Consider the following 27,676-nt stretch of genomic DNA (forward strand, 5'->3'; position numbering starts at 1 on the left):
AGTGTCTGCTCAATGACTAACATGTAAGTCTCTCTGGATAAGAGCGTCTGCTAAATGACTAACATGTAAGTCTCTCTGGATAAGAGCGTCTGCTAAATGACTAACATGTAAGTCTCTCTGGATAAGAGCGTCTGCTAAATGACTAACATGTAAGTCTCTCTGGATCAGAGCGTCTGCTAAATGACTAACATGTAAGTCTCTCTGGATAAGAGCGTCTGCTAAATGACTAACATGTAAGTCTCTCTGGATAAGAGCGTCTGCTAAATGACTAACATGTAAGTTCTCTGGATAAGAGTGTCTGCTAAATGACTAACATGTAAGTCTCTCTGGATAAGAGTGTCTGCTAAATGACTAACATGTAAGTCTCTCTCGATAAGAGCGTCTGCTAATTGACATGTAAATGTATAACCATGAACTTCATCAGTCTTTCTCTCACCGGTGGCATCGGTGGCTGTGAGGTCAACGCTGTGGCCCAGGATGAGATTGAGACAGTCCAGGTGGCCCCTGGTGGCAGAGAGGTGGAACCTGCGGTGAGAGATGGAGAGAGCGTGAGAAGGGAGGGAGAGCGCAGTAGGTCGGAGTACGAGCAGGTTTGGAGAGGCTTGGAAAAGGGTGAAGTGAAAGAGTGACATATGGAGCCAGAGAAAATAACTCTGTAAATTGATGCTGGATAACCCTATCGGCTAGATCAGCATTCTGGGGGCAGAAACCTTAGACCCGTAACAACCCTGAGGCAGCAGGACTACAAGCTCTTGAAGAGCATTTTCATATTAGACACAAAATGGGATCCAACAACCCATAAGGGACTGTTAAGGCAGCAAAGCTATCAAATACCCGTCATGATCATCACCATGAAAAGGATCATATCTACACTACTGCAAACATGACTAACAATGTTCACCGTTTACTCCCTTGACCCTCTTTTCTCCCGTTTACTCCCTGACCCTCTCTTCTCCCGTTTACTCCCTGACCCTCTCTTCTCCCGTTTACTCCCTGACCCTCTCTTCTCCCGTTTACTCCCTGACCCTCTCTTCTCCCGTTTACTCCCTGACCCTCTCTTCTCCCGTTTACTCCCTGACCCTCTCTTCTCCCGTTTACTGCCTGACCCTCTCTTCTCCCGTTTACTGCCTGACCCTCTCTTCTCCCGTTCACTGCCTGACCCTCTCTTCTCCCGTTCATTCCCTGACCCTCTCTTCTCCCGTTCATTCCCTGACCCTCTCTTCTCCCGTTCATTCCCTGACCCTCTCTTCTCCCGTTTACTCCCTGACCCTCTCTTCTCCCGTTTACTCCCTGACCCTCTCTTCTCCCGTTCACTCCCTGACCCTCTCTTCTCCCGTTCACTCCCTGACCCTCTCTTCTCCCGTTCACTCCCGGACCCTCTCTTCTCCCGTTCACTCCCGGACCCCTCTCTTCTCCCGTTCACTCCCGGACCCCTCTCTTCTCCCGTTCACTCCCGGACCCCTCTCTTCTCCCGTTCACTCCCGGACCCCTCTCTTCTCCCGTTCACTCCCGGACCCCTCTCTTCTCCCGTTCACTCCCGGACCCTCTCTTCTCCCGTTCACTCCCGGACCCTCTCTTCTCCCGTTCACTCCCGGACCCTCTCTTCTCCCGTTCACTCCCTGACCCTCTCTTCTCCCGTTCACTCCCTGACCCTCTCTTCTCCCGTTCACTCCCTGACCCTCTCTTCTCCCGTTTACTCCCTGACCCTCTCTTCTCCCGTTTACTCCCTGACCCTCTCTTCTCCCGTTTACTCCCTGACCCTCTCTTCTCCCGTTTACTCCCTGACCCTCTCTTCTCCCGTTTACTCCCTGACCCTCTCTTCTCCCGTTTACTGCCTGACCCTCTCTTCTCCCGTTTACTGCCTGACCCTCTCTTCTCCCGTTTACTGCCTGACCCTCTCTTCTCCCGTTTACTGCCTGACCCTCTCTTCTCCCGTTTACTGCCTGACCCTCTCTTCTCCCGTTTACTGCCTGACCCTCTCTTCTCCCGTTTACTGCCTGACCCTCTCTTCTCCCGTTTACTGCCTGACCCTCTCTTCTCCCGTTTACTGCCTGACCCTCTCTTCTCCCGTTTACTGCCTGACCCTCTCTTCTCCCGTTTACTGCCTGACCCTCTCTTCTCCCGTTTACTGCCTGACCCTCTCTTCTCCCGTTTACTGCCTGACCCTCTCTTCTCCCGTTTACTGCCTGACCCTCTCTTCTCCCGTTTAATGCCTGACCCTCTCTTCTCCCGTTTACTGCCTGACCCTCTCTTCTCCCGTTTACTGCCTGACCCTCTCTTCTCCCGTTTACTGCCTGACCCTCTCTTCTCCCGTTTACTGCCTGACCCTCTCTTCTCCCGTTTACTGCCTGACCCTCTCTTCTCCCGTTTACTGCCTGACCCTCTCTTCTCCCGTTTACTGCCTGACCCTCTCTTCTCCCGTTTACTGCCTGACCCTCTCTTCTCCCGTTTACTGCCTGACCCTCTCTTCTCCCGTTTACTGCCTGACCCTCTCTTCTCCCGTTTACTGCCTGACCCTCTCTTCTCCCGTTTACTGCCTGACCCTCTCTTCTCCCGTTTACTGCCTGACCCTCTCTTCTCCCGTTTACTGCCTGACCCTCTCTTCTCCCGTTTACTGCCTGACCCTCTCTTCTCCCGTTTACTGCCTGACCCTCTCTTCTCCCGTTTACTGCCTGACCCTCTCTTCTCCCGTTTACTGCCTGACCCTCTCTTCTCCCGTTTACTGCCTGACCCTCTCTTCTCCCGTTTACTGCCTGACCCTCTCTTCTCCCGTTTACTGCCTGACCCTCTCTTCTCCCGTTTACTGCCTGACCCTCTCTTCTCCCGTTTACTGCCTGACCCTCTCTTCTCCCGTTTACTGCCTGACCCTCTCTTCTCCCGTTTACTGCCTGACCCTCTCTTCTCCCGTTTACTGCCTGACCCTCTCTTCTCCCGTTTACTGCCTGACCCTCTCTTCTCCCGTTCACTGCCTGACCCTCTCTTCTCCCGTTCACTGCCTGACCCTCTCTTCTCCCGTTCACTGCCTGACCCTCTCTTCTCCCGTTCACTGCCTGACCCTCTCTTCTCCCGTTCACTCCCTGACCCTCTCTTCTCCCGTTCACTCCCTGACCCTCTCTTCTCCCGTTCACTCCCGGACCCTCTCTTCTCCCGTTCACTCCCGGACCCTCTCTTCTCCCGTTTACTCCCGGACCCTCTCTTCTCTCGTTTACTCCCGGACCCTCTCTTCTCCCGTTTACTCCCGGACCCTCTCTTCTCCCGTTTACTCCCGGACCCTCTCTTCTCCCGTTTACTCCCGGACCCTCTCTTCTCCCGTTTACTCCCGGACCCTCTCTTCTCCCGTTTACTCCCTGACCCTCTCTTCTCCCGTTTACTCCCTGACCCTCTCTTCTCCCATTTACTCCCTGACCCTCTCTTCTCCCATTTACTCCCTGACCCTCTCTTCTCCCGTTTACTCCCTGACCCTCTTTTCTCCCGTTTATTCCCTGACACTCTTTTCTCCCGTTTTCCCTCCCCTTTCTTTTACGGTCCTCCATCTTTATCACTTAATTCTTCAACAAATATTCCCCTTAACATCCCTGGGTTTGTTTGAACAACATAAACCCTGGATTAGTTGGTCACTTGTTAGCCACTCTTAACACATTACTCTTAACACATCGACCGTGTCCCTCTTCCTGACCCACATCCGTCAGTTTCCCCAGCCATGCCCCGGCCATACACATACGGGAAAAACATCTGTTTGTAAACCAATATGCCCCACGGCCCGCAACTTGTTGATGCATTAACCTTGAAAGATCCTCCAAGGAGACAGGCGGCCTGACACCTCGTTACAGGCGCTGTTATTAAAAGCTGCGTTGATGGTGCTTGAGAAACTCAGTCTGCAGCCGGAGACCTTGACCCTGGGGCCTGTAAGCCATATGCCTGCAGCGCTGTGGATAACCGGTGACACGCCAACTAAGCACAACATTAGTCTTGTTGGACAAATGGATTCAGGAATCTGTTTGAATAACTAAACTGTTGCCATGTTACAACAATGCTATTGGGATCTAGAAGTGATGCTTTGGGAGGGCGGTGTTTTGGTCTTTGAGAATCAGAAGAGGTTTCAGTATGTACTGCATGGCGAGAAGAGGTTTCAGTATGTACTGCATGGCGAGAAGAGGTTTCAGTATGTACTGCATTGGCGAGAAGAGGTTTCAGTATGTACTGCATGGCGAGAAGAGGTTTCAGTATGTACTGCATTGGCGAGAAGAGGTTTCAGTATGTACTGCATTGGCGAGAAGAGGTTTCAGTATGTACTGCATTGGCGAGAAGAGGTTTCAGTATGTACTGCATTGGCGAGAAGAGGTTTCAGTATGTACTGCATGGCGAGAAGAGGTGTCAGTATGTACTGCATTGGCGAGAAGAGGTTTCAGTATGTACTGCATTGGCGAGAAGAGGTGTCAGTATGTACTGCATGGCGAGAAGAGGTTTCAGTATGTAATGCATTGGCGAGAAGAGGTTTCAGTATGTGCTGCATGGTGAGAAGAGGTTTCAGTATGTACTGCATGGCGAGAAGAGGTTTCACTATGTGCTGCATGGCGAGAAGAGGTTTCAGTATGTGCTGCATGGCGAGAAGAGGTTTCAGTATGTACTGCATGGCGAGAAGAGGTTTCAGTATGTACTGCATGGTGGTTTTGCATTAGGTGTGAGACGTGATACATGCCAAAAATAAAATGTATATAACTTTATACACGTTTGAACTTGCAAACGCAAATCATAGAATGGCTGTAACACAGTTCCACATGGTCATAGCCTCTATTGCCTAAACTTTGACTTGCATGATCACTGCTTGTGTAACTGGCCTTCTAGAACTCTCCTCTGAGTGTTGCTCAAGTGAGACAGGGCTTCAATTGTATCAATCCTCCTCACATTAAGCAGTGTGTATAATGACCTATTCAAACCCATCTGGGATTCTGGGATTGTTCAAAGTATAACTGACAGGCTGACATTCTCTGTATGTGGACTGGAGGAGGAGGGTGAAGGGGGTCAAGATGAAGATAACTGCAGACTTAAACATAATGACATGAAAGGTGCCAAGTGCCAAACCAGTCTGACGGGAGAAATGGCACGGGAAATCAAATAATAGAAACTCACAAAAGCACAGAAGAAGAAGGTGTAGTTTTAATGGAGGCTCTGACCTTCAATTTGACCTGCAGTGGAAATGTGACATCACAAGGTGAGAATAGCTTTTTGTTTGGATAGATATAATGACAGGTCTCTCTTCCTCCTCTTCCTTCCTCACTCTCTTCCTTTTAGCTGTCCCTCTCTCTCTCTTTCACTATCCCTTTGTCCAGAGTAATTACACGGATTTAGATTTGATCTGAGAGAAAACGGCCCGTCTGTGTGTGTGGGGTGGACGGGGGGGGGGGGGGGGTGGACATTAACTCCGTGTGAGTCACCAGACACTGGGTCATTAACGAGAGCACAGACATGTCATTTCATCTTGGCACCAGACGGCTCCTTGAGTGTCTTCAGCTCCGTTCGTCCAGTCTACACAGGATATGGAGGCTGTGTTTATCCCGAGACGGACAGAGAGGATCATGTGGGCTGGTATAGGACCTGTTTCTATATCCATTCCTGCACATTTTAGTTTTAGCCCAGCTGATTTAATGAAGCCTAATCAAGGTGTTGGTGATTAGGTGACTAGTTGAAATCAGTTGTGTTAGCGCTGGGCTAGAACAAACGCACACACCATGAGACCGTTCAGGAATGGATTGAGAAACACTGCCCAATGATATATAAAACTACGGAAATCAATATCCCCAGCTCTAAGGCTAGGCTAGCCCGCTTCATCAGGGGCAGTAGTTAAGGCTAGGCTAGCCCGCTTCATCAGGGGCAGTAGTTAAGGCTAGGCTAGCCCGCTTCATCAAGGGCAGTAGTTAAGGCTAGACTAGCCCGCCTCATCAGCGGCAGTAGTTAATGCTAGGCTGGCCCGCTTCATCAGGGGCAGTAGTTAAGGCTAGGCTAGGCCGCTTCATCAGGGGCAGTAGTTAAGGCTAGACTAGCCCGCTTCATCAGGGGCAGTAGTTAAGGCTAGGCTGGCCCGCCTCATCAGGGGCAGTAGTTAAGGCTAGGCTAGGCTGCCTCATCAGGGGCAGTAGTTAAGGCTAGGCTAGCCCACATCAGGGGCAGTAGTTAAGGCTAGGCTAGCCCACATCAGGGGCAGTAGTTAAGGCTAGGCTGGCCCGCTTCATCAGGGGCAGTAGTTAAGGCTAGGCTAGCCCGCTTCATCAGGGGCAGTAGTTAAGGCTAGGCTAGCCCGCTTCATCAGGGGCAGTAGTTAAGGCTAGGCTAGCCCGCTTCATCAGGGGCAGTAGTTAAGGCTAGGCTAGCCCGCCTCTTCAGGGGCAGTAGTTAAGGCTAGGCTAGCCCGCTTCATCAGGGGCAGTAGTTAAGGCTAGGCTAGCCCGCTTCATCAGGGGCAGTAGTTAAGGCTAGGCTGGCCCGCTTCATCAGGGGCAGTAGTTAAGGCTAGACTGGCCCGCTTCATCAGGGGCAGTAGTTAAGGCTAGGCTAGCCCGCTTCATCAGGGGCAGTAGTTAAGGCTAGGCTAGCCCGCTTCATCAAGGGCAGTAGTTAAGGCTAGACTAGCCCGCCTCATCAGGGGCAGTAGTTAATGCTAGGCTGGCCCGCTTCATCAGGGGCAGTAGTTAAGGCTAGCCCGCTTCATCAGGGGCAGTAGTTAAGGCTAGGCTGGCCCGCTTCATCAGGGGCAGTAGTTAAGGCTAGGCTAGCCCGCTTCATCAGGGGCAGTAGTTAAGGCTAGGCTAGCCCGCTTCATCAGGGGCAGTAGTTAAGGCTAGGCTAGCACGCCTCATCAGGGGCAGTAGTTAAGGCTAGGCTAGCCCGCTTCATCAGGGGCAGTAGTTAAGGCTAGGCTAGCACGCCTCATCAGGGGCAGTAGTTAAGGCTAGGCTAGCCCGCCTCATCAGCGGCAGTAGTTAATGCTAGGCTGGCCCGCTTCATCAGGGGCAGTAGTTAAGGCTAGGCTAGGCCGCTTCATCAGGGGCAGTAGTTAAGGCTAGACTAGCCCGCTTCATCAGGGGCAGTAGTTAAGGCTAGGCTGGCCCGCCTCATCAGGGGCAGTAGTTAAGGCTAGGCTAGGCTGCCTCATCAGGGGCAGTAGTTAAGGCTAGGCTAGCCCACATCAGGGGCAGTAGTTAAGGCTAGGCTAGCCCACATCAGGGGCAGTAGTTAAGGCTAGGCTGGCCCGCTTCATCAGGGGCAGTAGTTAAGGCTAGGCTAGCCCGCTTCATCAGGGGCAGTAGTTAAGGCTAGGCTAGCCCGCTTCATCAGGGGCAGTAGTTAAGGCTAGGCTAGCCCGCCTCTTCAGGGGCAGTAGTTAAGGCTAGGCTAGCCCGCTTCATCAGGGGCAGTAGTTAAGGCTAGGCTAGCCCGCTTCATCAGGGGCAGTAGTTAAGGCTAGGCTGGCCCGCTTCATCAGGGGCAGTAGTTAAGGCTAGACTGGCCCGCTTCATCAGGGGCAGTAGTTAAGGCTAGGCTAGCCCGCTTCATCAGGGGCAGTAGTTAAGGCTAGGCTAGCCCGCTTCATCAAGGGCAGTAGTTAAGGCTAGACTAGCCCGCCTCATCAGGGGCAGTAGTTAATGCTAGGCTGGCCCGCTTCATCAGGGGCAGTAGTTAAGGCTAGGCCGCTTCATCAGGGGCAGTAGTTAAGGCTAGACTAGCCCGCTTCATCAGGGGCAGTAGTTAAGGCTAGACTAGCCCGCTTCATCAGGGGCAGTAGTTAAGGCTAGGCTGGCCCGCCTCATCAGGGGCAGTAGTTAAGGCTAGGCTAGGCCGCTTCAACAGGGGCAGTAGTTAAGGCTAGACTAGCCCGCTTCATCAGGGGCAGTAGTTAAGGCTAGACTAGCCCGCTTCATCAGGGGCAGTAGTTAAGGCTAGGCTGGCCCGCCTCATCAGGGGCAGTAGTTAAGGCTAGGCTAGGCTGCCTCATCAGGGGCAGTAGTTAAGGCTAGGCTAGCCCGCTTCATCAGGGGCAGTAGTTAAGGCTAGGCTAGCCCGCTTCATCAGGGGCAGTAGTTAAGGCTAGGCTAGCCCGCCTCATCAGGGGCAGTAGTTAAGGCTAGGCTAGCCCGCTTCATCAGGGGCAGTAGTTAAGGCTAAACTGGCCCGCTTCATCAGGGGCAGTAGTTAAGGCTAGGCTAGCCCGCTTCATCAAGGGCAGTAGTTAAGGCTAGACTAGCCCGCCTCATCAGGGGCAGTAGTTAATGCTAGGCTGGCCTGCTTCATCAGGGGCAGTAGTTAAGGCTAGGCTAGGCCGCTTCATCAGGGGCAGTAGTTAAGGCTAGACTAGCCCGCTTCATCAGGGGCAGTAGTTAAGGCTAGACTAGCCCGCTTCATCAGGGGCAGTAGTTAAGGCTAGGCTGGCCCGCCTCATCAGGGGCAGTAGTTAAGGCTAGGCTAGGCTGCCTCATCAGGGGCAGTAGTTAAGGCTAGGCTAGCCCACATCAGGGGCAGTAGTTAAGGCTAGGCTGGCCCGCTTCATCAGGGGCAGTAGTTAAGGCTAGGCTAGCCCGCTTCATCAGGGGCAGTAGTTAAGGCTAGGCTAGCCCGCTTCATCAGGGGCAGTAGTTAAGGCTAGGCTAGCCCACCACATCAGGGGCAGTAGTTAAGGCTAGGCTAGCCCGCCTCATCAGGGGCAGTAGTTAAGGCTAGGCTAGCCCGCCTCATCAGGGGCAGTAGTTAAGGCTAGGCTAGCCCACCACATCAGGGGCAGTAGTTAAGGCTAGGCTAGCCCGCCTCATCAGGGGCAGTAGTTAAGGCTAGGCTAGCCCGCCTCATCAGGGGCAGTAGTTAAGGCTAGGCTAGCCCGCCTCATCAGGGGCAGTAGTTAAGGCTAGGCTGGCCCGCCTCATCAGGGGCAGTAGTTAAGGCTAGGCTGGCCCGCCTCATCAGGGGCAGTAGTTAAGGCTAGGCTAGCCCGCCTCATCAGGGGCAGTAGTTAAGGCTAGGCTAGCCCGCCTCATCAGGGGCAGTAGTTAAGGCTAGCCTACATCATGAGCGTGTGCAATGTGGAGATACAGCCACACTGTTTGTTCAGCTGTGGATCTCTGCACACTCGTTAGAGATGATATCATTAGATCAACACTGGGGAGCCTAATCCAGGAAACTAAATTACACATCAGGGATTATAAAAACACACTAAATTAAAGATGAGTGATTATACCCAGTAATTAAACCTCCCCATAGGGCAGAACAGGGAGACCATGATTACTGTCCATCATCGTCCTCCAGTGGGTTTGAGGTCTGTCTGGAGACAGAAGGGACCACACATGAGGATGGTATGTTGTGTGGCCCAGGTCATATATTTTGACGTTATTACGGTTAAAAGTGTTGGGCCAGTAACCGAAAGGTCGCTGGTTCGAACCCCCGAGTTGACTAGGTGGAAAAAATCTGTCAATATGCCCTTGAGCAAGGCACTTAGCCCTAATTGCTCCTGTAAGTCGCTCTGGATCAGAGCGTCTGTTAAATTACTAAAACGTAAATGTTATGTATGGCCCAGGTTATACATGAGGATGTTATGTATGGCCCAGGTTATACATGAGGATGTTATGTATGGCCCAGGTTATACATGAGGATGTTATGTATGGCCCAGGTTATATATTAGGATGTTATGTATGGCCCAGGTTATATATTAGGATGTTATGCAGTGGTCTAGGGCACTGCATCGCATTGCTAGCTGTGCCACCAGAGTCTCTGGGTTCACGCCCAGGCCCAGGCTCTGTCGCAGGTTCACGCCCAGGCCCAGGCTCTGTCGCAGCCGGCCGCAACCGGGAGGTCTGTGGGGCGACGCACAATTGGCATAGTGTCCTCCGGGTTAGGGAGGGTTTGGCCGGTAGGGATATCCTTGTCTCAGTATGTAAATGTAATAAAATGTATCCACTCTACTGTAAGTCGCTCTGGATAAGAGTGTCTGCTAAATGACTAAAATGTAAATGTAATGTAAATATTATGTATGGCCCAGGTTATATATTAGGATGTATGGCCCAGGTTATATATTAGGATGTATGGCCCAGGTTATATATTAGGATATTATGTATGGCCCAGGTTATATATTAGGATGTATGGCCCAGGTTATATATTAGGATGTTATGTATGGCCCAGGTTATATATTAGGATGTATGGCCCAGGTTATATATTAGGATGTTATGTATGGCCCAGGTTATACATTAGAACTAAGGCTAAGCTGAATCAACAGATGGTTGAGACCCATGAGCTGGGGTTCCTTATGCTCCAGTTTATGTGATGGACGCAGTTTGACACAGAACTGGTTCTGTCTTCGCCATGGTCGTCTTTAAATCAACAACATTGAAGGTGACCAGTGAGCATCGTGTGTCAGGACAGTGCTTAGTACAACAAGCTCCAGTTCCTCGCTGTAATGCAGGGTGGCGTCTTCCACGACAACCAGACGCACTTGATTTAGCCCTGAGAAATTCCAGCACCTTATTATGAGACAAGCCCTTCTCTCCTTGGTGTGTCCGTGTGTACGTGCGCAAGTGAACGTGTGTGCGTGTGCACGTGTGTGCGCGCGAGTGAGTGTGCACAAGTGTGTCACAGACACTGGTGTGGGAGAATTTCATACACTACTGAAAATACTCAGCCCCACAGCTTCTGGAATGTCCCGTTCTCTCCATCGAGGTTGCAACAAAGCCGGGGCTCAAAATGAACCTGAAGCATGGATCAGAGACAGGCGACAACTTCACATAGCTGGAATTAAGCCGAGGGGGACTAGCTACCTAAAACACCAGCGTTGGAACATGGTTACATTTACGTCAGGCAGGAAAACAAGTCTGACTTAACAGCTTTGATATAGACCTTCCAGTGGTGGATGGGTGACATTCTTAGAGGACACATAACCGATCCAATATTGCCGGTGGTGAGCCATCCAAAAAGAACTATCCTAAAAAAGGTCCCAGCGTTTTAAATCCTAAAATACTGGCCAAACCCTGAGTTCATCCACCCACCATTCTAGATCAAATACTAGTTTACTCTGACAACCTGACCCTTGAATTACAGCATGTTCCCCAACTGTCATTTTATATCATAAACATCAACTGTGGCTCAAATCTGTTTGCTCTGAGCCACTTCCTGGCCAGAGTGACAGCCGCTCCAGGCCAGTAAGATCAAGCAGTGTGTGACATACAGTTTACCACAGAGTTCTCAGAACTCTCTACTGGCACAGTCGACTGGATGTGTGTATATCTAGCTATACAGAGGGGAGATTTGGTGTTGAATGTGGCTTCACAAGCCTCCCCAACATGGGGACTGACATGGAGGACAACTGACATCTATGATCTCCGAACAGGGTGGGACAGGGGTGAGAAGGGAGACGTGAAAGGGGGGAGCGAAGAGAGGAGTGTGGGGAGAGGGGAGTGGAGAGCGAAGGGAGAGGAGAGCGGAGACAGGGGAGCAGAGAGAGGGGAGATGAGAGCGGAGACAGGGGAGCGGAGAGAGGAGACAGGGGAGCGGAGAGGAGAGCGGAGACAGGGGAGCGGAGAGAGGAGACAGGGGAGCGGAGAGAGGAGACAGGGGAGCGGAGAGAGGAGACAGGGGAGCGGAGAGAGGAGACAGGGGAGCGGTGAGAGGAGACAGGGGAGCGGAGACAGGGGAGCGGAGAGAGGAGACAGGGGAGCGGAGAGAGGAGACAGGAGAGCGGAGACAGAGGAGCGGAGGGGAGCGGTCAGCATCTGTCCATATGCATCTGTCCACTACAACAGTTCTCAGCTCTGTTTTCAACTGTTAGAAGCTAATAATTGAACCAGACAAGTATTTTGGCATTCCTAGCAGTTTGAAGGAGACTAGTACTATTTACTATGCTTGGAATGAGAGACAGTTTGCATTACCAGACATTTTGTGCTATTGGTTGAGACAAATGATTGTGTGGGATAGTGTAGTGCTTACTGGTCCATATCTTCCTGTGGGAGTGGGACGGTGTGTGTCTGTAGGGTTCTATATACACGTGTAAGCAAGTGTTCATGCCTGGATGCAGTGTTTGTGTGAGCACACGTTACTCACGCGGATCGTCCCTCCATGTCCAGCTTAGTGGGGATGATGCCCTTCTTGCTGAGCACGGCCGCCACCTTGTCCACCTCGCCCCGTTCCACCGCCTTCATCAGCCGGTCGTCATACTTGTTCCAGTCTGTGTTCTGGGAGAGAGGGCACAACGTCAACACAGATACCTCGCCTTCACAACATACGGGTCAGGGAAACGCATTCTCACCACAGTCATCACTTTGTTATCATCCAAGGAGTCTGGACAGATCAACATTTCAAACATAACTTTTAGAATTCTCAGAGGGACTATAGACTGGATTGAGGTTAGCCTCAATGATTTATGCCAAGATTGTGCGGTTCCAATCTGAAGCAAAGCATTTCTGAGAGTGCCTGGACACAGAGCATGGGAACCGCTAGTTCTTCTGCAAGAAAGGACCCCTCTTGGACAGAACACAGGCACTGGAGTAGAGAGATCCAAGAAAACAGAAAGCTGTGGCTAAAGCCTGCATAGAGAACGAGAAAGGACAGTTCTCTGCCTGTTCCTGGATACAACAACACGTAAACACACGTCACAAAGGAATTTGTAAAAAAACAAACCCACCAAACTGCAACAGGACGCTCTGTCTGTCCGCTCACTCAACTCACACTGGCTGGCAGAGATATATATATATTCCACATAGATAGGCCTATTTTGCATGCAATTTGCCTCCCTCCAACATTAAGTGTCAACATGTACCTAATACATATCAGTATTATCAGAATGCAAGTTCAAAACTAAAAACGTAAAGAATGGAACTTGATAACGAGTTAAAACAGGCCACTGTGTCTCTGGGTTGATGAAGGAATTCTCCTGGGGAATGCAGGGCAGATTCACAGAGTTCCTTCAGGTTAGTGAGAGAAGAAGAAGCTGTAAGTCACAGCTCAATCCTTCCTGCTGTTTCAACCCCATGCCTACTCAGTATTCAGGAACCCCAGTGGCTAGGTCCTAACCCAACCCCAGTAGCTAGGTCCTAACCCAACCCCAGTAGCTAGGTCCTAACCCAACCCCAGTAGCTAGGTCCTAACCCAACCCCAGTAGCTAGGTCCTAACCCAACCCCAGTAGCTAGGTCCTAACCCAACCCCAGTAGCTAGGTCCTAACCCAACCCCAGTAGCTAGGTCCTAACCCAACCCCAGTAGCTAGGTCCTAACCCAACCCCAGTAGCTAGGTCCTAACCCAACCCCAGTAGCTAGGTCCTAACCCAACCCCAGTAGCTAGGTCCTAACCCAACCCCAGTAGCTAGGTCCTAACCCAACCCCAGTAGCTAGGTCCTAACCCAACCCCAGTAGCTAGGTCCTAACCCAACCCCAGTAGCTAGGTCCTAACCCAACCCCAGTAGCTAGGTCCTAACCCAACCACAGTAGCTAGGTCCCAATGGCCTCAGGATACTTTTAACAAGTGTCATTAGAAATGGCCTTACTCTCTAAAAGAACAAGCAGAATACCTACAAAGTACATGGAGGTGCATTTCAGCCAGCGACTCATGTTGAGAGAGGGGGACTGGTCCTTGCAGAGTGCCGCTGCGAACGCCGCCACTGTTCCGGTATAACGACAAACAAAAACAAAAGTTTTCCCCTTCTGGGATGTGCTGTTAAGGCACTCTGCCAGCCAGTGTGAGTTGAGTGAGCGGACAAACGGAGCGTCCCTTTGGTGGGTCGTCTTTCAGAGCGCTCCAGCGACGTCGCCTGCTGTTGCTGCCTGAACCTCTCGGTCTCGAAGCGTTACGGAGAAGTTCCTAAAAAAAAAAAAAATGGCACTCCCAGGCTCTGTCTGTGAGTTCATCACCACTGTGCACAGCACAGGGTAGGAGAAGAAATAGAAAAAGGAGGAGGTGGGGATGGAGGAGCAGTGGGACCAGCCCTGCCAGCCCTGGGACCAGCCCCGGCCAGCTACTGCAGCTCCTCCTCTGGGGAACAGCCTCTCGGCTACAGCCTGGCTCTCTTTATCTCTCTTTTACTACTCTCTACTTTCCTTCACTTTGTATTCTGCTTCTCTCTCTTAGATGTTCTTCTTGTCTCCTCTCCTGTCCAGTCTCCTCTCCCCTCCTGTCCAGTCTCCTCTCCCCTCCTGTTCAGTCTCCTCTCCCCTCCTGTCCAGTCTCCTCTCCCCTCCTGTCCAGTCTCCTCTCCCCTCCTGTAGAGTCTCCTTTCCTCTCCAGTCCAGTCTCCTCTCCAGTCCAGTCTCCTCTCCAGTCCAGTCTCGTCTCCAGTCCAGTCTCGTCTCCCCTCCAGTCTCCTCTCCTTTTCTATACAGTCTTCTCTTAGCAGACTGTCAGCTAGTTTTTGTGCAGTAGGAGTTCCTCTCTTGGTCTCTCTTTCAGTCTGGGGTGTACAGCGTCTTCTACCCAGCCAAATGGCAAGGTCGGCCAGCCCCCAAGGTGTAAATATGGGAGTGCTCTCTCGCTCTCAGGTTCTAAAAGTATCCCCGGCTCCTGTGGTAAACAGCGGCTAGTGCAGACAGCACCAGCAGACAGGTTACCTCTTTATTTGTTACCCTCCAACCTTTCTCCAATGACTGATAGGAAGACAGGGGCTAAGAATACATTGTGAGCATGCCTGCTCTGAGAGTATTAGTGTCGGTGTCCTGTACATCCTACACAGCAACACCCCGACTGAAACAAGGCCAGCCAAGGAGGAGCCTTGCTGTTAGCATCCCCACCGTTATCCCACATCCCAAAATATTAACCTATGATGTGGAGAAGGGGATTACTGTTGCACATTGGAGCAGGCCCTGGCACGGACCCCTGAGGTGCCCCGGCGTTCAGGGACCTTGTTAAAACAGTCTATATACTCAGTCTGTATATATATATATATATATATATATATATATATATATATATGTATATGTGTATGTGTATGTGTATGTGTATGTGTATGTGTATGTATATGTGTATGTGTGTGTGTGTGTGTGTGTGTGTGTGTGTGTGTGTGTGTCTGTGTGTCTGTGTGTGTGTGTGTACGCAGAGGTGCTGATCCCACCACACGGTAGCAGGATTAGGTGTCACAGTCTTTTACAAATCAGCTGTCTGAGATTGCAGGCTCCCCTTAAACCCTCCACCCCAACTGGCATTACTACCTTGGTGGTAAACATCACACTGGGCCGTCTTTTAACAAGGGAATACGTCAACTTTTATTATTTGCGAGGTGAAAAAAAACGAGGTCTGAAGAGAGAGAGAGAGAGAGAGAGAAAGGAGGGGGACGCGTTTAATTTACACACACTGCGTCAGCTCGGAGGGGGCTCGGGTTACGACACGCTGCCAGACTGGCGTTAGCAGAGTGGTCGTGATATTCCGCAAACATGCGAAAAGGCCCGTCTACATGACACGTCATATGAAGGACTGGGTGTCTTCTTACTAAAACTGCTGGGGCCTGCATGGAGACAAAGGCACCAAAATGGAACCTGGGTTGACAAACTGAGTGCAGTGGCCCTCACACCTAAATATCTATATGGGTGTGTCCTGGGTTGTTTTGTTTGGACTGGATACATGAGTCGGGTTTAGAACACCGCGTATAGTGTTGAACATGACTTCATGGGGTAGCGAATAAATCTGCTCTCAATATAGTGCTTGTAAGACAAGAGCTGGATAATGATTTTTATGCTTTAGGGAGTGAATTGTAAAATAACAATTTTCAAGTAAATGTAATCTCATTGATTGATGTTAATTAATCTAAGAACATGCACCAACTTGTGGCACTATTAGGCTATGTGCAGGCTACGAAGGAGCCGGTGAACGTTCTAGTCCACTGTGATTCTCCATCACATCTTCCCTAGGTCACAAGTCCCCGACTGTCCGTATCGGCAGGCCGTAGCTCATCCCAACTCCCTCATCATATCCATGTTCCTCTTAGCTAACGCCCTGTAATGTACTGACAGATTAAATGACCAGCAGTAAATAGCCAGCCTCTCTCTCCCCTTCCCTCCCCCTGTCACCATGTGTGAGTGAGAGGAGCCAAGAGAAGGAGGTCAGGGCGCCAGGCAGTGAAGTGGAGCCAGGACTTTACTGCTGGGTGTCCTCGGGCCAAGCCACAGACAGGTTGACAACACTAAGGGCACAACACCCCCTGGCAGTGATGGGATAACAGACATCTTTAATGAGACAGCAGGGAGAGGGAGGGAGAGAAGAGAGACAAAGCGAGGGAGACGGAGCGTAAGAGGGAGAGAGAAGGAGAGATACAAGGTCCTGACACCTAGTGCCAACCAATATCCCTCAACACAGATATGAAACAGCAGCAGGAGGCACCATGGTAACAGACACCGCCCTGTCCCAGTGTCTTATAGATCTTCCATTCATCATTACAGACACAAACAGAGCCTACATGCCATCTGAATGTCTCACCATGGCTGATATAGTGAGGCAGTATTCACTGACAGAAGGAGCCCCAGACTACGGCTAGGAGAGCTGGTGATGGTCCTAACTTACTGAAGACAACCTCAGATAGCAGTTAGAGCTCCTAGCTACAGTGTAGTACAGGCAGAGAGACTGACTCATGCTGTAGTGGACGAGAGAGGCGGGGACTCAGGGAGGAAACTAAGACTAACACTGAACAAAACTAACTAAGTGCCAGACACTTTGCCAACCAGACTGTTTACCCAGGTCGTGAGGTGCCCAAGAAAACAATCACAGTCCGAGCTAGCGATGGAAGGATATCCTGTTAATGAGTGGACATGAAAAAGCATTCTGCTCGGTCACATAGCTCTGAGACAGAAACACTCTGGTCAGAAAGGTGTAAATTAAAAATGGATGCCATAAACTGACTGATAACCACTGATTGAAAAACTGCTGTTGTTGATTCAAGGAGAGACATTGTTGAGTTCTTGGAAAGTGCACACGCACGTACACACGGTTAAGCCCGGGGGCCTGAGGGAGAGAAACGTAGAGCCTCTGTTAGCAGTAGCAGCTGTGGCCTCTTAACTCCCCTCCTCACCATTGTGGGGTCGTCAGTGTTAGCCATTAACGCGGTGAACAGCCATTATATTTTAGAGACACAGGGCAACAGACTGACTGGTGATTAGGGGGGCGCTGGGCGACGGTGTAATGGTCAGATTATTTACAGGCTGACTGACACCATGGGGAGAGAGAGAGAAAGAGAGGAAAACAGAGAGGCCAGAGGGGAATATTAGGTGTCTGTCGTTATGGTAAATTGATGCTTTAATTAGCAGGGAGTGATGTACCACTGACGACCTGAGCTAAAAGTAGGGGGTTAAAGTAGGGGGTTAGCCTACATCCAAGCAGTTGAACGTTAAAACGTTTCAACGAAATTGAACCGAAAAACAGTTTGTTTATTTTTTTACGTAGATGCAAAAAGTAACAACTAAGAGGTTTGAAGCGCGAGGCTCAACTGTTGGTGCCCTGGCTACCACGCTGTGACCAGCATGAAGCCAACACACGCACAGGGCAACATACTGTGTGACTGTGTGAAAGACAAGTGTTGCATCTCCCTCATCTCAATATCCTAGCATTTATAGTTCTTTCTTTACTGAAGTTGTGACACATTGCAAGCCAAGAAATTGCGAGATACAGCATTCCATTGCGAGATACAGCTTTTGATTGCTGATAGATGGGGCTCGTCACTATTCTGACTGTCTGCCTGGTGGCCAACCTGCCTGGTCATGTCTAGGTGGGATACAGCATTTGATTGCTGATAGATAGGGCTAGTCACTATTCTGACTGTCTGCCTGCCTGGTGGCCAACCCGCCTATACTGTGTCCCTCCCCTCAGTCCCTCAATAGCTCGCTATGAAAGATGCGAGTGTTTGTGTTCTCAGACAGGACACTCTCGCTGGGCAGAAAGGTGACCGTCTCAGACAGGCAGGAAACACCCCCCTGCGGTGAGTGACAGCTAAAGAGGCCCAACCCTCCCCATTCTGCCCTACTCTCACCCCGTAACCGAAGAGACAGGGAGAGGGGGTCAGACAGGCCAGGTGTACACTGTGTCCTCTTCACCATCACTAAAACAAAAGTCATGTTTCTTAGGTCATAGTTATGGTTGGGATGTTGCAGGATGACAACCCAACACTGTCTGGTTTTCAAGCAGTTTAACCCCTTCAACAACCAGAGATTAGCCTACATCCAAGCAGTTTAACCCCTTCAACAACCAGAGATTAGCCTACACCCAATCAGTTTAACCCCTTCAACAACCAGAGATTAGCCTACATCCAATCAGTTTAACCCCTTTAACAACCAGAGATTAGCCTACATCCAAGCAGTTTAACCCCTTCAACAACCAGAGATTAGCATACATCCAAGCCGTTTAACCCCTTCAACAACCAGAGATTAGCCTATATCCAAGCAGTTTAACCCCTTCAACAACCAGAGATTAGCCTACATCCAAGCAGTTTAACCCCTTCAACAACCAGAGATTAGCCTACATCCAAGCAGTTTAACCCCTTCAACAACCAGATTAGCATACATCCAATCAGTTTAACCCCTTCAACAACCAGAGATTAGCATACATCCAAGCAGTTTAACCCCTTCAACAACCAGAGATTAGCCTACATCCAAGCAGTTTAACCCCTTCAACAACCAGAGATTAGCCTACATCCAATCAGTTTAACCCCTTCAACCACCAGAGAGTAGCCTACATCCAAGCAGTTTAACCCCTTCAACAACCAGAGATTAGCCTACATACAAATGTTCCCATCTTTCAGGCTCCAAGTGGACCACCACTGTCTTTCTTCTGTAGACCACCAAGGGGAAAGACCATGGAATACAAGGGGCATTTGTCACACAAGTCACAGTTTTGCAGCTAGTCTGTACAAAAGAATACCTCGCCAGATGGTTGATGACCTCATAAAGGCGTGTTTTGACTTTGGCGATATTGAAGAGGGGCTGGAGAGTCCATTAGTGACTGAGTGTTAGGGGGTCCCACAGGTAAAGAGGAGATGCCACAGTTCCCTGCTGGCCACTGAAACCTCTTCCCCTCTACGGCGCCCAAATGGAGCTCCATCTGGCCAGCTTCTGGCTCGGTCACAGTCCTGGATGTGTACTGATACTGGGACCTGTTACAGCTCTGAACACATCTCTAATGGACTTGTACTGATACTGGGACCTGTTATAGCTCCGAACACATCCCTATGGACTTGTACTGACACTGGGACCTGTTACAGCTCTGAACACATCTCTAATGGGCTTGTACTGATACTGGGACCTGTTACAGCTCTGAACACATCTCTATGGACTTGTACTGATACTGGGACCTGTTACAGCCCTGAACACATCTCTATGGACTTGTACTGATACTGGGACCTGTTACAGCTCTGAACACATCTCTAATGGACTTGTACTGATACTGGGACCTGTTACAGCTCTGAACACATCTCTAATGGACTTGTACTGATACTGGGACCTGTTATAGCTCCGAACACATCCCTATGGACTTGTACTGACACTGGGACCTGTTACAGCTCTGAACACATCTCTAATGGGCTTGTACTGATACTGGGACCTGTTACAGCTCTGAACACATCTCTATGGACTTGTACTGATACTGGGACCTGTTACAGCCCTGAACACATCTCTATGGACTTGTACTGATACTGGGACCTGTTACAGCTCTGAACACATCTCTAATGGACTTGTACTGATACTGGGACCTGTTACAGCTCTGAACACATCTCTATGGACTTGTACTGATACTGGGACCTGTTACAGCTCTGAACACATCTCTAATGGACTTGTACTGGTACTGGGACCTGTTACAGCTCTGAACACATCTCTATGGACTTGTACTGATACTGGGACCTGAGGATGTTTTCACCAAAACACTGATGGACGATGACAGTTGATAAGACAGGGATAATTATACTGATAAAATATGATAAATCTCTGATGCGTCATCTAACTGCAAAAACTCAATTTAATTTAACACAGATAAATGACTAGAGGCAATTTAGTAAGATAACAGTAAGCAGAAAGGCAAATTCCAATTAATTTCATCCAGAATAAAAAGAGAGAAAGTGATTCGGGTCATAAGAGACCAGAACATGGAACTATCACTCTGTCCTCCTGAGACATTGGGTCATAACAGAGACCAGAACATGGAACTATCACTCTGTCCTCCTGAGACATTGGGTCATAACAGAGACCAGAACATGGAACTATCACTCTGTCCTCCTGAGACATTGGGTCATAACAGAGACAAGAACATGGAACTATCACACTGTCCTCCTGAGACATTGGGTTATAACAGAGACAAGAACATGGAACTATCACTCTGTCCTCCTGAGACATTGGGTCATAACAGAGACAAGAACATGGAACTATCACTCTGTCCTCCTGAGACATTGGGTCATAACAGAGACAAGAACATGGAACTATCACTCTGTCCTCCTGAGACACTGGGTCATAACAGAGACAAGAACATGGAACTATCACTCTGTCCTCCTGAGACATTGGGTCATAACAGAGACCAGAACATGGAACTATCACTCTGTCCTCCTGAGACATTGGGTCATAACAGAGACCAGAACATGGAACTATCACTCTGTCCTCCTGAGACATTGGGTCATAACAGAGACAAGAACATGGAACTATCACTCTGTCCTCCTGAGACATTGGGTCATAACAGAGACAAGAACATGGAACTATTACTCTGTCCTCCTGAGACATTGGTTCATAACAGAGACAAGAACATGGAACTATCACTCTGTCCTCCTGAGACATTGGGTCATAACAGAGACAAGAACATGGAACTATCACACTGTCCTCCTGAGACATTGGGTCATAACAGAGACCAGAACATGGAACTATCACTCTGTCCTCCTGAGACATTGGGTCATAACGGCAGCATTTCTTTATTATGATTTTTTATTTAACTAGGCAAGTCAGTTAAGAACAAATTCTTATTTTCAATGACGGCTTAGGAACAGTGGGTTAACTGCCTTGTTCAGGGGCAGAACGACAGATTTGTACCTTGTCAGCTCGGGGATTCAAACTTGCAACCTTTTGGTTACTAGCCCAACGCTCTAACCACTAGGCTACCCTGCCGCCCTGGTATCTGGACAACAGAGGCAAAACTCTCCCATTACTCCCAAATCTAAAACCGGCAGACAAGGGGGGTAAAATGCCAAATAAATGCCAAATAAAAATCTCCCATTTCAAAACAATTCCGGTTGTCAAAATTCCTGGGATGTTTGAGAAAGCATTGCGGTGACCTCGGCTAGTTCTCTTTCTCCTCCATTTGGACCTGAAAGGGGAGGATAAAACAACAGCAGCGCCTGACAGCCACATCACTCGCACATTACAATTCTATTCACTGCAATAACACGGTCCCTGGCGGAGGTATTACAAAAACTGTCTGGCTTATTGGTATTGGCTGGAGGGGGCCCGTGGGGCTGTATTGTCCCAGCTGGGCCTGATGACATGGAGATAGAGGGAGTTTAGACTAGCTCTGCTGCTGCCTGGTTGCTGATTTGGCTGCTATAATGGGGAACAGTGGTCACTGACTCAGCGGACATGTTTTTATTATTATTTGTAACATGAGCATTGTACTGTATTGTTAGGCCCTAGTAACATAAACATTGTACTGTATTGTTAGGCCCTAGTAACATAAACATTGTACTGTATTGTTAGGCCCTAGTAACAAACATTGTACTGTATTGTTAGGCCCTAGTAACAAACATTTTACTGTATTGTTAGGCCCTAGTAACAAACATTTTACTGTATTGTTAGGCCCTAGTAACAAACATTGTACTGTATTGTTAGGCCCTAGTAACATAAACATGGTACTGTATTGTTAGGCCCTAGTAACAAACATTTTACTGTATTGTTAGGCCCTAGTAACATAAACATGGTACTGTATTGTTAGGCCCTAGTAACAAACATTGTACTGTATTGTTAGGCCCTAGTAACATAAACATTGTACTGTATTGTTAGGCCCTAGTAACATAAACATTGTACTGTATTGTTAGGCCCTAGTAACAAACATTTTACTGTATTGTTAGGCCCTAGTAACAAACATTGTACTGTATTGTTAGGCCCTAGTAACATAAACATGGTACTGTATTGTTAGGCCCTAGTAACAAACATTTTACTGTATTGTTAGGCCCTAGTAACAAACATTGTACTGTATTGTTAGGTCCTAGTAACATAAACATTGTCCTGTATTGTTAGGCCCTAGTAACATAAACATTGTACTGTATTGTTAGGCCCTAGTAACATAAACATTGTACTGTATTGTTAGGCCCTAGTAACATAAACATTGTACTGTATTGTTAGGCCCTAGTAACATAAACATTGTACTGTATTGTTAGGCCCTAGTAACATAAACATTGTACTGTATTGTTAGGCCCTAGTAACATAAACATTGTACTGTATTGTTAGGCCCTAGTAACAAACATTGTACTGTATTGTTAGGCCCTAGTAACATAAACATTGTACTGTATTGTTAGGCCCTAGTAACATAAACATTGTACTGTATTGTTAGGCCCTAGTAACAAACATTTTACTGTATTGTTAGGCCCTAGTAACAAACATTGTACTGTATTGTTAGGCCCTAGTAACATAAACATGGTACTGTATTGTTAGGCCCTAGTAACAAACATTTTACTGTATTGTTAGGCCCTAGTAACAAACATTGTACTGTATTGTTAGGTCCTAGTAACATAAACATTGTCCTGTATTGTTAGGCCCTAGTAACATAAACATTGTACTGTATTGTTAGGCCCTAGTAACATAAACATTGTACTGTATTGTTAGGCCCTAGTAACATATACATTGTACTGTATTGTTAGGCCCTAGTAACATAAACAATGTACTGTATTGTTAGGCCCTAGTAACAAACATTTTACTGTATTGTTAGGCCCTAGTAACATAAACATTGTACTGTATTGTTAGGCCCTAGTAACATAAACATTGTACTGTATTGTTAGGCCCTAGTAACATAAACATTGTACTGTATTTTTAGGCCCTAGTAACATAAACATTGTACTGTATTGTTAGGCCCTAGTAACATAAACATTGTACTGTATTGTTAGGCCCTAGTAACATATACATTGTACTGTATTGTTAGGCCCTAGTAACATATACATTGTACTGTATTGTTAGGCCCTAGTAACATATACATTGTACTGTATTGTTAGTCCCTAGTAACAAACATTCTACTGTATTGTTAGGCCCTAGTAACATAAACATTGTACTGGGTTGTTAGGCCCTAGTAACATAAACATTGTACTGGATTGTTAGGCCCTAGTAACATAAACATTGTACTGGATTGTTAGGTTCTAGTAACAAACATTGTACTAGATTGTTAGGCCCTAGTAACATAAGCATTTTACTGCACCCGCTATAACATCTGGTAAACTGTGTATGCGACCAATAAACTTTGATTTGATTTATGAGGCTGAACACAACAGGACGCCCCACACCCACTGGAGGGAGGCAGGGACAGTTCGGTCATATCACTGATGATACACACAACTAAATGAATGGTGGTATATTGAAACTAAACAAATTAACCAAAGTAAAACTGTTGAACAGTGGTCACTGGTTGAGAGCAGCGTGGCTGAGAGCAGTGTGACACCACACTCACTGGAGAGATCAGCCCATATGAGGCTGAGAGCAGTGTGACACCACACTCACTGGAGAGATCTGCCCATGAGGCTGAGAGCAGCGTGACACCACACTCACTGGAGAGATCAGCCCATATGAGGCTGAGAGCAGTGTGACACCACACTCACTGGAGAGATCAGTCCATATGAGGCTGAGAGCAGCGTGACACCACACTCACTGGAGAGATCAGCCCATATGAGGCTGAGAGCAGTGTGACACCACACTCACTGGAAAGATCAGCCCATATGAGGCTGAGAGCAGCGTGACACCACACTCACTGGAGAGATCAGCCCATATGAGGCTGAGAGCAGTGTGACACCACACTCACTGGAAAGATCAGTCCATATGAGGCTGAGAGCAGCGTGACACCACACTCACTGGAGAGATCAGCCCATATGAGGCTGAGAGCAGCGTGACACCACACTCACTGAAGAGATCAGTCCATATGAGGCTGAGAGCAGTGACACCACACTCACTGGAGAGATCAGCCCATGAGGCTGAGAGCAGTGTGACACCACACTCACTGAAGAGATCAGTCCATATGAGGCTGAGAGCAGTGACACCACACTCACTGGAGAGATCAGCCCATATGAGGCTGAGAGCAGTGTGACACCATACTCACTGGAGAGATCTGAGATCAGTGTGACACCACACTCACTGGAGAGATCAGCCCATATGAGGCTGAGAGCAGCGTGACACCACACTCACTGGAGAGATCAGCCCATATGAGGCTGAGAGCAGTGTGACACCACACTCACTGGAGAGATCAGTCCATATGAGGCTGAGAGCAGTGTGACACCACACTCAATGGAGAGATCAGCCCATATGAGGCTGAGAGCAGCGTGGCTGAGAGCAGTGTGACACCACACTCACTGGAGAGATCAGCCCATATGAGGCTGAGAGCAGTGTGACACCACACTCACTGGAGAGATCTGCCCATGAGGCTGAGAGCAGCGTGACACCACACTCACTGGAGAGATCAGCCCATATGAGGCTGAGAGCAGTGTGACACCACACTCACTGGAAAGATCAGCCCATATGAGGCTGAGAGCAGAGTGACACCACACTCACTGGAGAGATCAGTCCAGTTAATCAGAGTGAAGAAATAAATGTACAACAAAATGAAAGTAACTCCCTGAAAGTAACCCGGTGGTGATGGTGGCTAACACCACCAGTAGCTACAAGTCACAACACACACACACACACACACACACACACACACACACACACACACACACAATATACAGAGGGGCAAGGCATGAGGCTCAATAGAAGAATCTGGAAGAAAACGGCATCATTTCTTTGACATGCCGACACAGAATACTGTGTCTTTAAAGCCCCTTTTGTATTCTTTCAAGACAAAGTTGCATAAAGACATGATATGTTACAATTAAAAGTTGATACACAGTGATCTCTCATCTTACAGTGCCAACAGAAGCAGCAATTTACTGGAATGACTTATGCAATACACTGGATGCTTTATGATAAATATGGAGTAACACTGTTCACATAGACATTACTGTAAGGGACCAATGTTGATAAGAGTCCCATAAAACCCCACCCATTATGGTAAATGTCACAGCTAGATAAACTTCTGTAGTGGACAGTTAGTCTACGTGAGGAAAATGCCAGTTTTGGCAAAGCAACATTCCAATCTGGGAAGACGTTCAGCTTGCGGGTATGGACTTGTCTGTAATCAGCACTCCACCCTTTCTTTACCGGTTATACGACCAGTTCAGAGTCAATAGGCCCCACTAGGAAAAGCCCTCAAAACTCCACACTCTCTTTCTGTGAACCCATTGTCCCCGGCCCTCAAAAATGTTAGTTTCAGAGATCATTTGTTTATTTAGTGGGGGCGTAATGACATCAAGATGAATTTGGAATAAAACAGTTTTTTTAGTTGTGAAGTTCCTCTAGTTTGAGCAACATAGAGCTCCTGTACATGGTTTCAACCAATAACAATTCAATACTCCACATCTGACCAACAGAGGGCAGCATTGGGTGAATTTGCAGGCATATCAACACCACCAAAATGGATTCCCACATAATGAAACTGCAGGAACACTAGAATAAACTTGTGTACTAGGACCTAAATCCATAATGGAGTGACACTCTCCCTCAACTGGGCAGTGGAGTGACACTCTCCCTCAACTGGGCAGTGGAGTGACACTCTCCCTCAACTGGGCAGTGGAGTGACACTCTCCCTCAACTGGGCAGTGGAGTGACACTCTCCCTCAACTGGGCAGTGGAGTGACACTCTCCCTCAACTGGGCAGTGGAGTGACACTCTCCCTCAACTGGGCAGTGGAGTGACACTCTCCCTCAACTGGGCAGTGGAGTGACACTCTCCCTCAACTGGGCAGTGGAGTGACACTCTCCCTCAACTGGGCAGTGGAGTGACACTCTCCCTCAACTGGGCAGTGGAGTGACACTCTCCCTCAACTGGGCAGTGGAGTGACACTCTCCCTCAACTGGGCAGTGGAGTGACACTCTCCCTCAACTGGGCAGTGGAGTGACACTCTCCCTCAACTGGGCAGTGGAGTGACACTCTCCCTCAACTGGGCAGTGGAGTGACACTCTCCCTCAACTGGGCAGTGGAGTGACACTCTCCCTCAACTGGGCAGTGGAGTGAAACCTCGGATTATGGCAGCTCCCCGCACCTCTCTGATTCAGAGGGTTGGGTTAAACGCGGAAGGCACATTCAAGTTGAATGCATTCAGTTGTACAACTGACTAGGTATCCCCCTTTCCCTTAACTAGGCAGGGAGAGTGAAACCTCCCTTAACTAGGCAGTAGAGTGAACGTTTCCCTTTCTCCCCACCAGACTCCACTGTCGCGCCTGTCTGGGCCCTCTCCACATTGCCTGTCTGGGCCCTCTCCACAGCGTCTGTCTGGGTCGTCTGTCTGGGCCCTCTCCACAGCGCCTGTCTGTGCCCTCTCCACAGCGCCTGTCTGGGTCGTCTGTCTGGGCCCTCTCCACAGCGCCTGTCTGGGCCCTCTCCACAGCGCCTGTCTGGGTCGTCTGTCTGGGCCCTCTCCACAGCGCCTGTCTGGGTCGTCTGTCTGGCCCCTCTCCACAGCGCCTGTCTGGGTCGTCTGTCTGGCCCCTCTCCACAGCGCCCTCTCTATAGATCATCTGTCTGGGCCCTCTCTCTAGACCATCTGTCTGGGCCCTCTCTAGAGATCATCTGTCTGGGCCCTCTCTAGAGATCATCTGTCTGGGCCCTCTCTACAGATCATCTGTCTGGGCCCTCTCTACAGATCATCTGTCTGGGCCCTCTCTACAGATCATCTGTCTGGGCCCTGTCCATAGCATTTGTCTCATCAGCAGAATAGGGTTTGTGTTCCTGTGGCTCAGTCTGTGTGTGTGTATGGGGAGGGTGGGGGAGATAAGCCTTCAGCCATGGTTCTCCCTGACTGCGAAATCTCTCAGCGCAAACCCCCCCAACACACATGTCCCCCCCCTTATCTTCGCTCCTCACTCTCCCACTGAGAGGCTATGATGTAAGGGCCCTACACAGCAGACTAGTACTGCCAGGATGACCTCATGGTCAGCACATGGAGCCAGACTTTAATCCTAAAAATCCATTGGGGTGTACCAGCCACCCTGATGTAGGTGAAAAGCCCTGTATGCTAATGTGGACTCAAGTTAAGTGTAACAGATCAAACAAATGTCCATTGATTATTATCTAGGCCATGTACGCTTTCGACATCACAGCTCATAGAAATAAAACATGTTATTTTCTTCAATGCTTATTTAAATTCTACACAGGATTTTTCTTGTACGCATCTAAAGAGGGGCAACATTTAGCTGACAATTTTTATTTTATTTTATTTTTTATTTTACCGTTATTTTACCAGGTAAGTTCACTGAGAACACGTTCTCATTTGGAGCAACGACCTGGGGAATAGTTACAGGGGAGAGGAGGGGGATGAATGAGCCAATTGTAAACAATATTTCATAATGAATAAAACCTCCATACAGCTGACTGAGCCTGGCTGTAAGTTCCATAACAAGGTAATGTTGGGGGCCGAGCCTGGC

The 27,676-nt window shown here is 48.9% G+C and overlaps 1 protein-coding gene across 2 annotated transcripts in view; it reads right to left on the minus strand.

Moving 5' to 3' along the window:
* The window catches only part of LOC129854557 (uveal autoantigen with coiled-coil domains and ankyrin repeats protein-like), an 83,953-nt gene that overhangs the window by 32,401 nt on the left and 23,876 nt on the right, over positions 1-27,676 (minus strand). Inside the window, exons 1-3 of one of the 2 annotated variants that reach the window (XM_055921767.1) lie at positions 13,539-14,396; positions 12,073-12,203; positions 437-525 (exon numbers count right to left, since the gene is read on the minus strand). In XM_055921767.1, the coding sequence (XP_055777742.1) occupies positions 437-525; positions 12,073-12,203; positions 13,539-13,574 (256 nt within the window). In that variant the 5' untranslated portion in view covers positions 13,575-14,396. Of the gene's footprint in view, positions 1-436; positions 526-12,072; positions 12,204-13,538; positions 14,397-27,676 lie in introns of those variants that run through there. The other variant, XM_055921766.1, reaches the window with a different exon arrangement.

Source organism: Salvelinus fontinalis, chromosome 4 (genome assembly GCF_029448725.1).
Source record: "Salvelinus fontinalis isolate EN_2023a chromosome 4, ASM2944872v1, whole genome shotgun sequence".
Lineage (NCBI taxonomy): Eukaryota > Metazoa > Chordata > Actinopteri > Salmoniformes > Salmonidae > Salvelinus > Salvelinus fontinalis.